Genomic DNA, 11,844 nt, shown 5'->3' on the forward strand with positions numbered 1-11,844 from the left:
TCGCCCAGTGGTTCCCAACCTTGTTTGGATAATGACCAGAGGTGTAAAAAGTACTGATATATCTACTCAAGTGGAAGTACTGTTACTTCATTGAAATTGTATTCAAGTACAAGCAAGTCATACATAAAATACTCAATCACAAGTAAAAAGTAGCTCAATTAAATAGTATTCAAAGTAAAAGTTACTATTTCACCCCCACATTTATTTTTGGTAATAAATCTTGCTATGATTCCCTTGCATACAGTAAACATCTCATGTATAAACTTAAAAAGAAAGAAACCAAATCTTGTATAATTGGAAAATAATTCATTTTGCACAAATATGTATAAAATAAAGGTTTGTCAAAATGTACAATTATTTTTTCAAAATTAAATAACACCAATTCATTCAATTCAAAGTAAAAAAAAAAAAGTATAGTTACATTTATGAACTCTAAAATAGTGCCATGTAAACAACATTATATAATAGATAGAACCCACAACCTAAACCATAGAAAGTGGCTGGGCTTTGATCACAAATGGCTCGACTAAGAATATATGGATTATATGCAATGTGCCATGAAACACAAATAAACAAAATAATCAGAAAAAGTAATAATGTACTCAGTAACGGTTGGGTGTAGAAATGTAACAATAAATTACTTTAACTATTTTAAAACGTACTTAAGTACAAGTACAATAACTAATTTAGAAATATACTCAAAAAAGTACAAGTTTGCATAAAAGCAACTCAATTACAGTAAAGTCAGTAGTTTCACCTCTGGTAATGACCCCATTTCTATATCACAATTTTCTGACCACCCCAAAGACATTTGGAAAAATAACCATTCTTTTATTTGACTTTAACACTAGACATACTGACTGATTAAACACATACTTTCCTGATTCTATAAAATTAATATTGTTTACTCGTCTTTTAATATAATCACTGTGTTGTCTATGTTTACGCTTCACTTTTTAACTATGTAATTATTGATCTTTGTTAGTGTTTCTTTAGATCCAGTGTAACAAGTTATTTCCCCGTCATTATTAAAGTATTTCTGATTATTCTTACCGTTTTCAAATCAATATGATTATAGAAACAAAATAAACAATAACACAAATAACACATTTATTCTATTTAAGTGCTTGAAAAGTTCCAATTTGCAAATAAAACGCAAACCCAGAGACTGACAATTCATGCCAGTCTGAAACTAAATCATGTTATCATCATTACATTCTTCTACTTCTTCAAAAAAAAAAAAAAAATCCTGTGCATAAACTTTGCATGTTTTTAAAACATCAAACTACACAGCCCAGATTTAATTAACACACACACACACATATATATATATAAACAGTATATGAACTTTTCTTTCTTCTTACGTACACCTTTGAGAAGTGTACGGCAACTATTTTCACACCCCAATTCATTGTTCGGCCCAGAAAACCTCCAAACTATACAAAGCGTGAGGGAAATGGCCAACCTGGCAACATGACAGGCTTCTTCTGAAATCAGATTTCAAAATAAAGTAGTCGTGACAGGATACTGAGGAAAAAATGAAGTTAATATCAGGGTTAAAAAATAAACTTTTACAGTCATTTCTGCAGCGAAGCTTTATATTTAATATGAACTAGAGTTAGTCCAATCACATCTGTTCAGTGTTGACTTCTATACGCAAACTGAATTACTCCAGGACCAGATTTAAACCATTCGTATAAATCAAAGCCCTCGTTACACATTTAATAGTAAATAAGATTGCTTTTTTCATTATTTATCCATTTGGTTACTTCTTCTATTCATTATTTTATAAATCTAGTCCTGGAATATTGTGCATATTATTGCATTGGGAACTAGCAATAAATAGTTCTGTGCGATGCCCAAAGACACGCCTGGGTATCAAACCATCAACCTACCTCTCTGTTATAATACGACTCCTGTCTCACCCAATGATGTATATGGATAACATATACTTGAGTAACATTAAATGTTCTTCTACGTTACAATTACGCTGCATTGTGTTATCCTAGTACATGAAATCACAATAAAGTACATTTATATTAGTAGTTATAATGTGACAGAATGTGGAAAAGTTCAAAAGGTTCATGAATTAATATATTTGCAAGTTACCCTATGTCAAAACTAACTAGCTTTTGAACAATAAAGTTATTTATAAACTCACACACATCAAACAGCCCTGGTTTATTGACAACTTTCTTTATTAGGTCCACCAATTTGTACAGAACAGGACAGTATGGATTTAATCAACAATATAGACATTATTTCAAACAGAAGAGGTAAAGAACTCTTTCCATTGTACGTCTCAGGATCTGGAGAGAGAAACAAATATCAGTTCAGCTGATGACTGAGTAAGCAACATACTGTATCTAGTCAAAGTTTGTTTTATATCAATGGAAAACACAAAAAAGCAGAGATTTCTTTTTCTTTTTTTAGTTGTTGTGCATATTGGTTGGTGTGATGAAGGCTTCCTGACGTTTAATGTAAATGGTGAAAAATGGGAACATAGATAGATGAACCCCCCCATAAAAACAATATTACCTGCTGCACTGTATGTGTGTATATATACAGTACACACATATATATCTATCTTTTATTCTTCAGTTATCATTATTATAATTTTTGTTCCACGCACCGACTACCAAGTCAAATTCAATGTGCTGTCTTAAAAACTGTACTTGGCAAATAAAGTAAAAAGTAAAGTAAAGTGCCGTGTGAATGTGGAACTTTTTGGAAACAGTAGCAAAACATGAGCACTTCATCCATCCATCTCACAGGTGTGGCCTTCAGGTGTGTAGATAGAAACTGTTTTAGATCTTTTGAGTGAAGTTTAAACTCATAACAAGCTTGTAAAAGTATGAATGCGTAAGAAAGCAGCTGATGAGTGCTCACCTGTGGAGTCAGAGGAAGCTCAGAAAGGAACTTTGTGTGTCTGTGTGAATTTTGAAAGGAAGTTCCATAATTCTATAATTCTGATTATTAAAATGATCAAAATACAAACTTTTTAAAAACTTTTATTAAGAATTGTTTTTTCACTTGTCAGGATAAGAGAGGTGTGTGTGTGTGTGTGTGTGTGTGTGTGTGTGTGTGTGTGTGTGTGTGTGTGTGTGTGTGTGTGTGTGTGTGTGAGAGTGATCTCCTGGGCCCAGTTTTTCAAAAGGATTCTGGATAACAGAGTGGATCAAATCTTGAAAATGGGTTTTTCAAAAGAAAAATGGATTACGTCATTGGATTAGATCACGTAATCCAATCTTGGTTTTGATCTGGATCAAACCTTTGGCCCTAACACCTATAGTGATGAAATGCTTTGAGAGACTGGTTCTTCATCACATCAAAGGTTGTCTCCCCTCCACCCTCGACACCCACCAATTTGCATATCGGACTAATAGATCCACAGAGGATGCCATCGCCATAGCCCTGCATTCTGCACTCAGCCACCTGGAACACCAGCAGAGCTATGTGAGGATGCTCTCTGTGGACTATAGCTCAGCATTTAACACAATCATCCCAGACATTTTGATCACCAAGCTGAATACCCTGGGCCTCCCCCCTCTCACATGTGCCTGGATAAGAGACTTTCTGACCAACCGGCCCCAGACTGTGAGACTTGGACCCCACCTCTCCACCACCCGCACACTGAGTACTGGCTCTCCACAGGGCTGCGTGCTGAGTCCCCTCCTGTACTGTCTCTACACCTACGACTGCAGGCCAACCCATGAGAGCAACATCACTGTGAAATTTGCTGATGACACCACAGTGGTTGGTCTGATCTCAAGGGGGGACGAGTCAGCCTACAGAGAGGAGGTCCTGAAGCTGACAGCGTGGTGCTCTGCTAACAACCTGCAGCTTAACATCACAAAGACCAAGGAGATTGTCGTGGACTTCCGGAGGCACAGAGCAGACCCTGCCCCCCTCTACATCAACGGTGAGTGTGTGGAAAGGGTCCACACCTTCAGGTTCCTCGGTGTCCTCATCTCTGCGGACCTCTCCTGGTCAAACAACATCTCTGCGGTTACCAAGAAGGCTCAACAGAGACTACATTTCCTGAGAGTCCTCAGGAAGCACAACCTCGACCATCGAGAGCCTGCTCACGTACTGTATAACTGTATGGTACGGGAGCTGCACTGAGGCAGATAGGAGGAGGCTTCAGAGGGTAATAAAAACGGCTCAAAGGATTGTTGGCTGCCCTCTCCCCTCCCTGACGGACATCTACACCTCACGCTGCCTCAACAGAGCACATAGCATCATCAAGGACAGTTCACACCCTGGTTTCCACATGTTCAACCTGTTGCCCTCTGGTAGGCGCTACAGATGTATCAAAGCTAGAACAAACAGACTCAAGAACAGTTTCTTTCCGAAAGGCATAACCACTCTGAACTCTCATATGCACTAAATCTACAATACCATACACTGTTATGCAATATTATCTGACTGGTGTAATATACTGGGCAATGTGCAATAGTTTCTATGCAATACGCTGGCACAGTATTGTGTTAATACTGATATGAGTGTATGTGAACTTTTTTAAAATGTATTTATATTGTATATACATTGTTTATTCTTATGTTTGTATTTTTATGGTGAGCTCTATCTCATTACATGTTATGTAATGATAATAAAAGGCTATTCTATTCTATTCTTTAGTTTGGGTTTTCCACAACTTTTTAGTAGGATTGGGATCACTCTGATCCAAATAATCTGGATTAAACTGATCCCATCAAAAGGATGGATTCAGCGTGGATTTCAGGCCCAGAATCTAATGAAACTTTAAAAGTAGGGATGTAACGATTAATCGTAAGGCAGTTAAAAATCGATTCATAGGTATCAAGGTTCACATCGATAATATGAAAATTGAATCGCAGTACTTTATTTAAACTATATATTTATCCTTCTCTTATCGAGAAGTGTTGGCGGCGAAGTACTTTCTTTCTGGCCTCCTTCTACTCTTACACATGTTCATAAATGATTCCTTACCCCTTTAGCACCGAAAGTATATCTGTAATATTACGTGAATATCTGAAAAAGAACTATTATGCAGTTTTGCATTGTTTACTATATAACCAGAATTTAAATTAATAGGCTTCTGCTTCATTTGTATCATTCCTTTATTTATTTTTAGTTAAATTGCATCGTTTTGAATAGTTTATCAAGGGATTCGTTGTCAAAAGAATCCCTTGATAAACTAGGGATTCAAAAGGAAAATAGTACAGTATTTTCTATTTTTTTTCCCCCCCAAAAATAAAGGAATATTTTTCAATCATCATTTGTCTACGGTCCCATTTTTTAAAATAAATCGTGAAAGAATTGTATCGTGAACCCAGTATCGTGAATCGAATCGTATTGGGAGTTGAGTGAATCGCTACATCCCTATTTAAAAGTGTATCAAATTATACCATATTTGGATCATGCAGCATAGAACACAATATATCCCATTTATTCATGAGGTTTTAATTTCATCCATCAAGCTACAGTACACATACATTAAATTCTGTCACTAATTGATGTATATTCATCACAATCAAAAGACATTTAGATTATTTCTAAGTGATGCATGTGATGATAAAACAGGATAATAAAGCAATGGCATCAGTGCTTTTTGAAATCCAAAACAAATCCAAATCAGAAACAGTGTCTAACTATTGTTTTCTGGTTCTGGTTATGGTTCTGGCAGAATGCAGGACGTTGGTCAGTGTTCAAACACACGTGCGCACTGGTTATCCAGATTTGGTTGATCGTAAAAAGTTTCTATCTGGATCAGATTGATCCAATCTGATGTTGCTTTGAAAAACCCAAAAGTTAGATGGATTACGTGATCATGGATAGCAAAAACAGGATTACCAAATCCAGATACATTTCATCCAGATTAAGCCTTTTGAAAAACCAGACCCTGATCAATCTCATTCTAATGTTTTCCAACCAGCACATGTGAAATGCCTTCTATCACCTGTCAATTCCCAGTTCCTCTGGTGTCGAGATGCCCAGTTCAGTGAGAGTGGGCTGCAGCTCCTGTATCAGGTAGGGGTAGATGTCTTTGTGGGGGCCGGCCTTTTCCTGCAAAAGATGAAAGATGCAAAAGAGAACATTTTTTTTGACTCAGTCACTAGAAATTGAAGCGACATAGTTTGCTCTGTTCCCTGTGTGTTCACAGGATCCTAAAGGAAAAGCCACCTTAACAGCCTCCAGGATGCGGATGGCACTGGCAAGGTCATCCAGTCTCCGACAAGCCTTTAGGGCTGAGTCCAGGATCTTGGGTTCAGGCACCAGGTCGTACCCGATCAGGGTGTTCATGCCTTGGGAAAGTCAACGGAAAACATTCCAGCATTAAACAAGACAGAGGATTTTAAATAAGCAGGACGACACTGTGACGTGGGTGTGAATGTGATGAAGGAGGCTCACCTTTCCTCAGCTCCCAGGCGTCGATGTCTGGTTTACTGAAGTAAGTGACCCAGCGCGAGTCAAACTCCTCGTCCGTCTCCACTTTGCCATGAGAGTAACACCTGGAGGCCAGAGGAGCTGGAAAACACACAATGACTCATTCACACCTAATAGTATTTGTTCCTCTTTGTTTATTGGATTCTTAAATATAAGGAGTAATTTAGGAGCAGAGCACTGTATTGAATATATATATATATATATATATATATATATATATATATATATATATATAAACACTAGATGACGCAAGCAGGATTCGCCAGCGTAGCTCAACGGCAGTCATCTTACCTCAAACAACTGATGTTCTGACATTCTGACGTGCTCTACGGAAGCTGTTGGAAGGTGAGTGATCAGCTTAAACAAAAATACCCTTAACTTGATTAAATATGGACGGATTTACAAATGGTTTGCCTTATTACAAACCTTATTATACGTAGGGATGACATACAATGCTTGTACATGTTGAAATTGCCGCTTGCTGTTTGAAAATTGGTTGAAAATTGAGCAAGTTAGAGTTATTTAAATAGTAAATGCACCGTTGACATTGATGTAATAAGCGGGGACCGTTGTCTGAGGTAAGATGGCCGCCATGTTGCTACAGCTAAGCCTGGAGGCAAAATTCTGAAAATATTAGTTTTTAACTCCTGTGAGGAAACAAGATACATAATATAAAAAAAAAAGAAAACCATAAATAAACAAAAATGTACGTCAAATGAAGATGTAGTAGTGCAGCATTAACCCTTTACGCGTTACAGTGGATTCCGTTTTCAATGGTCGAATCCGTTAACGTGGAAATGATAGGACCCTACAATTGCTCTAAGATCAGATTTGAGCTGATTTCTTAACAATCTTTTGTTGACTTATTTATATTTCTCAGCTAAGCTTGATCACAGTGTTTGTGTGTAATAGGTGGATGTCTCAGCTTGGCCTGTGTTACTCTGAAACACTGTATTTAAGTACCTCAGCTAGAAATGAGTCACATTCACAGAATTGAGGACGTTTTGCTACTTTTTTTTGTTACTAAATATTTACTACAGTAATTTGTGTCAGAAATGTCTGGAGTATTTAGGGCTGGGCGATGTGGCCTAAAGATTACATTTTTTTAAAAAAAGAAAACAAATGACATGTCTCAAAACAAGTTTCTAATTTTATTTTAGTAAACTTAACAACATTAACCCTCATTTACCTCCTAGATTTAAAGTGCCAACTGTACCTTTGTTAAAAAAAAAAATATGAATAATTTGAAGTTTGAAAGAAGACTAAATTGTTAACGTTCACATTAATAGCTGCATTTTTTTCAAACACATTGTTAACAAATAATTCTCTCAATACTTACATCCCTGAACACATGAACAAGCATCACATTTTCACAACTTTTTTGGTAAATAAAACCTGTCAGTGTCCACTGCCTCTGGCTTGAAACATGCCCTGTAGTGGGTGGAGCTCCGGGGGACAAAAAGTGCACCGCAGCAAGAGAAAAGTCACTAGTGTGAGATTAAACTGCTTTTTATTGTATATTCAGCTTCTAAATCACCTCTCATTATTACTAGTAAAGGTTACACAGAAACATCTTTCAGTTAAACTGTTTTTATCATTGGGTTGAGGATTCCTTTACCCAGTGTAGTGTGTTTAATACACAGTGTAATCGTCACCACTAGGAGAGCATAGTAGAATATTAAACACTCCGATAATATAATATTACATGGTGCAGTAATGGGTGTCATTATTAGGGATGATTCCAACGTGAACAAACCCTGTAAACCAGTAAATGATTACTGCTGTGAATGTTTATGTATGAGACTAAAAGGCTGTCGCTGTGTGTGTGTGTGTGTGTGTGTGTGTGTGTGTGTGTGTGTGTGTGTGTGTGTGTGTGTGTGTGTGTGTGTGTGTGTGTGTGTGTGTGTGTGTGTGTGTGTGTGTGTGTGTTTCGAACAGTGCAATGAACTGGCAACCTACCAAGGGTGTACCTTACACCCTGACCCTGAATGACACAATGACAGGGATGGAAGGAACTTTTACCGATTCTGTCACCAAATAAAAATTCTAATTAAATTAAAGTGCTTAGGCTCTGAAAAAAGAGCTGCGCATTTAATTTTTTCCAATAAAAATGAGGCTCTCAGGCCTAACGGGGGAATCTCAGAATAGCAACATGCATGTACAGACCACTAATAATAATCAAGTGCAAACTACTGGACAAATGTCTTATATTTCAGCAATACCTTTATTGTATTTTTTGTGATTTGCCATCTTTGTTGTCTTGTTTTTAGTCTGAATGAGAGCAACGACTATGAATTTAAGCATGTGATTTGATTTCTTGAACTCAAGATTAAATGTTACATTACAATACAAAACAACAAACACGCAATATTTATCGCAATATTTTTTCGCATGATCGATTATCGATATGCTCGCGCTAAGTATGACATTCTTTTTTTTCCCAAAAGCTTTTCTGCTTTTTCACTAAAATGTGCAGGCAGGTTTTCACAGAAATGTTGTCACTGTTTGTTGAAGGAACCAATATATTGTTTACTGGAATATTGCACTATAATAGTGTCACTGGTAAGAAAGACCCTATTTTCAATCAATCAATCAATCAATCAATCAATCTTTATTTGTATAGCGCCAAATCATAACCAATGGTATCTCAAGGCACTTTACAGTAGAGCAGTCTTTAAGGACGGACTCTTCATTTTATGGATACACACATATGCATATATACGTATATACACATACATATGTATCCCACACCCAACATGAATTCATCATGGCGGCAAGAAAAACCTTCTGTTAAGCAGCAGGAACCTTGTGTGGATCCCATTCCTATGATGAACAGCCATCCACGTTATGCTGTGTTGGGTGTATTTTATGTTTACAGAAAGCACTGTTGGAGATACTTATTCATTTACATTGGTATGTTGCACTAAGATAGTGTCACTGTTCATAGGACACTTTTTCAATTTATTGTCTTTCGGAGATATAAAATAAAAATTGTATTTTTTCACTTAATCTTTTTTTCTTGTTATGACAGATTATCATAGATTGATTTCTGACCAATATATCGATAATCGCAGTATCATCATATCGTAAGATAATCGTTATTGTGAGCTTTGTATCGCGTATCGTGAGGTACCCAGAGGTTCCCACCCCTAATATTTAGACGTACATGACACTATGATTTGTGCTTACAGTATGCAGGCACAAGCGCTGAAACCATTTGTGGAATTAACCATTGTCAATGTCATTGTCTTTATTTTAAGCTCTCTCTCTCTCTGTTTGTGTGTGTGTGTGTGTGTGTGTGTGTGTGTGTGTGTGTGTGTGTGTGTGTGTGTGTGTGTGTGTGTGTGTGTGTGTTGAACGTGGTTTATAGGAGGCGAGGGTGTTTAACCTTGTAAAGCACTTTGAGCTGTATTATTTTATATGTAAAGTGCTTTTATGAATAAAATATTGATTGATTAATATTGAAAATGTCTAAATCGATTCAGAAAACGAGTCAAAGCAAATTATGTGAGTCGATGCATTGTTTTTTAGACCACTGGGTCTGGTTTCTGATATGTTTTGGTGCTCCGTCCCCTGGGACTGCTTTTAATGAAACACCTCAGCAACATTTCCGCTATGTACTTTAGCTCACTTAAAAAAAAAAAAAAAAGTGTTGGATCATTACACACTGAATAAAAAGATAATACTGTGTTGTGTGTTTATTGTGAAGCAGTTTTAGTATTTTTCAGCGCCAGTGCTCAACTGGAGGATCTATTTAACATAGTGTACTTATCAAAGAGTAACCATAGGTCAGGTTTATTATTTATTTCAATTTGCATAATTAAAGCATATACTGTATACCTGTAAATATGGGTCAAAAACTAAAGCGACCATACTGTAAGTAAAGACCTTCTTGTAATTTTAAACATTTCCAAATTTATGTTTTATATGTTGTCATATGAAAATCAATAAAACAACAGAAACAGAAAAACAAATTGCATAAATAGAAATAACCGCATAGAAATAAATACAGTAATGTAGAAGTTGTATTTGTCATTAAAATTTAATGTGTTTTGTTTAAATTTTTAAGTTAAATACTGAATTATAAAATTGTATTGTTTATTGCGGAAATTTTGAGGGAAAAAGTTCAATTTTACATCAATTTGTATATAAATGCCCTCTTTAGTAAAACACTGAAGTTGTGTTTACTTGAGCAATGTTGCTTATTAGAACTTTATTAAAGTATTGAAAAGGTCGTGTCAGTTCAATTCGTTTGATTCTTCTGTGTTTTGTTTTTTAATAAGTACAAGAAGCATAAAAACTGCTAAACGTGTAATTTATTCTACATGAATAATTCGATTAAAATAGACATTAATTGATTATTAAAAGAATAGTTCAGTGCAGCCCTAGTAGGAACAGAACAAAGGTTTAATATAAATGTGATCTTTGAGCTGTAATCCACTAAACATGTAATATAACAGTAATAAACATCTCTACAGTCTCAGTGAAACATGAGCAGGTTTATGCGTTTTTGCTGCGCTAAACTGACTCTCTGCAAACACCTAAGGGTCACCACAAGGTCGTGACAACTTCTATAACCTTTAAGTTCGCGCCACTACCTTATAACACAACTATTGTTAGGGGGAAAAAATGCATGATAATTTGAAATAAGTGCCATTTGAGGGGGGTTTCTGAAAAACAGTTCAATGTCACCCCAGCTAGCTTTCAGCTGCATAAACAGTGTCGGCTAAGGTGAACGGCTGCTAGCTTAGCTGAGTTGTAGTCCATATAAATCCTGTCGCTGTGTAAATTGTAGTCCAGGAAAAGGAGGATGATGGTACCTGATATGGAGGTTCTGGACCGGGTCAGACTCCGGGCTCCTGAGGCTGACAGACGGACAACGGCTCGGAACATATTAGCGCTCCTGAAGCTAACAGCTAACAGCTATAGCAACTCTGAATTGGACGAAACGACGGACGAAGCCGAAGGAGGGTGACACGGACCACGTGATCACGGAAAAAGCCGAACATTAATTAATTTATTTATTTCCCTCTTAACGGTGTACGACTGTCGTAGAATAAACTACAAAGCCATAATTAATGTTTTATGAACAAATATATATGTATTATTCATTTTATAATCAAAATGATGTAAAAACCTTAACAATTTAGACGAGTATTTTAGACAGAAATTGAATGTTTAATTAGATAAATGGTTATATGTGTGAAAAAGGCACGGTTGGGGTCAATTCAATTTTTCAATTACAATTACGTTGTCAAATATCCATGTTAAATTACAAATCAATTCTGATTATCATAACCGGCATTTTTTCCAACTACAAATATATTATAATTATTTTTTCCCCTTGAAAGTCAATTACAATTACATTCTCAATTACAATTTTTTCTAACTTTTATTCATATAGCGTTGTAATGA

At 36.2% G+C, this 11,844-nt stretch overlaps 1 protein-coding gene across 2 annotated transcripts; it reads right to left on the reverse strand.

Moving 5' to 3' along the window:
• Nucleotides 1–2,175: 2,175 nt before the first annotated feature.
• On the reverse strand, nucleotides 2,176–11,410 carry LOC114461159 (cytochrome c oxidase subunit 5A, mitochondrial-like). 2 transcript variants are annotated; one of them, XM_028443034.1, is made up of 5 exons: nucleotides 11,250–11,410; nucleotides 6,394–6,510; nucleotides 6,166–6,287; nucleotides 5,942–6,048; nucleotides 2,176–2,309 (listed from the first exon to the last, which is right to left on the reverse strand). In XM_028443034.1, exons 1-5 carry the CDS (start codon nucleotides 11,320–11,322, stop codon nucleotides 2,303–2,305), a joined length of 426 nt encoding a protein of 141 aa, XP_028298835.1. In that variant the 5' UTR covers nucleotides 11,323–11,410; the 3' UTR covers nucleotides 2,176–2,302. The 2 variants fall into 2 exon arrangements, with proteins under 2 accessions (XP_028298835.1, XP_028298836.1); XM_028443035.1 differs by lacking the exon at nucleotides 2,176–2,309 and having other exon boundaries at nucleotides 5,938–6,048.
• Nucleotides 11,411–11,844: the final 434 nt, after the last annotated feature.

Source organism: Gouania willdenowi, chromosome 3 (genome assembly GCF_900634775.1).
Source record: "Gouania willdenowi chromosome 3, fGouWil2.1, whole genome shotgun sequence".
Classification (NCBI taxonomy): domain Eukaryota; kingdom Metazoa; phylum Chordata; class Actinopteri; order Blenniiformes; family Gobiesocidae; genus Gouania; species Gouania willdenowi.

Coding starts and splice junctions, on each gene's coding strand:
- LOC114461159 (XM_028443034.1), bottom strand. CDS start 11,322: ATGTTCCGAGCCGTTGTCCGTCTGTCAGCCTCAGGAGCCCGGAGTCTG. Junction 6,511..11,249: donor GTCCAGAACCTCCATATCAG/GTACCATCATCC, acceptor TGTGTTTTCCAG/CTCCTCTGGCCTCCAGGTGT. Junction 6,049..6,165: donor GCATCCTGGAGGCTGTTAAG/GTGGCTTTTCCT, acceptor CATCTTTTGCAG/GAAAAGGCCGGCCCCCACAA.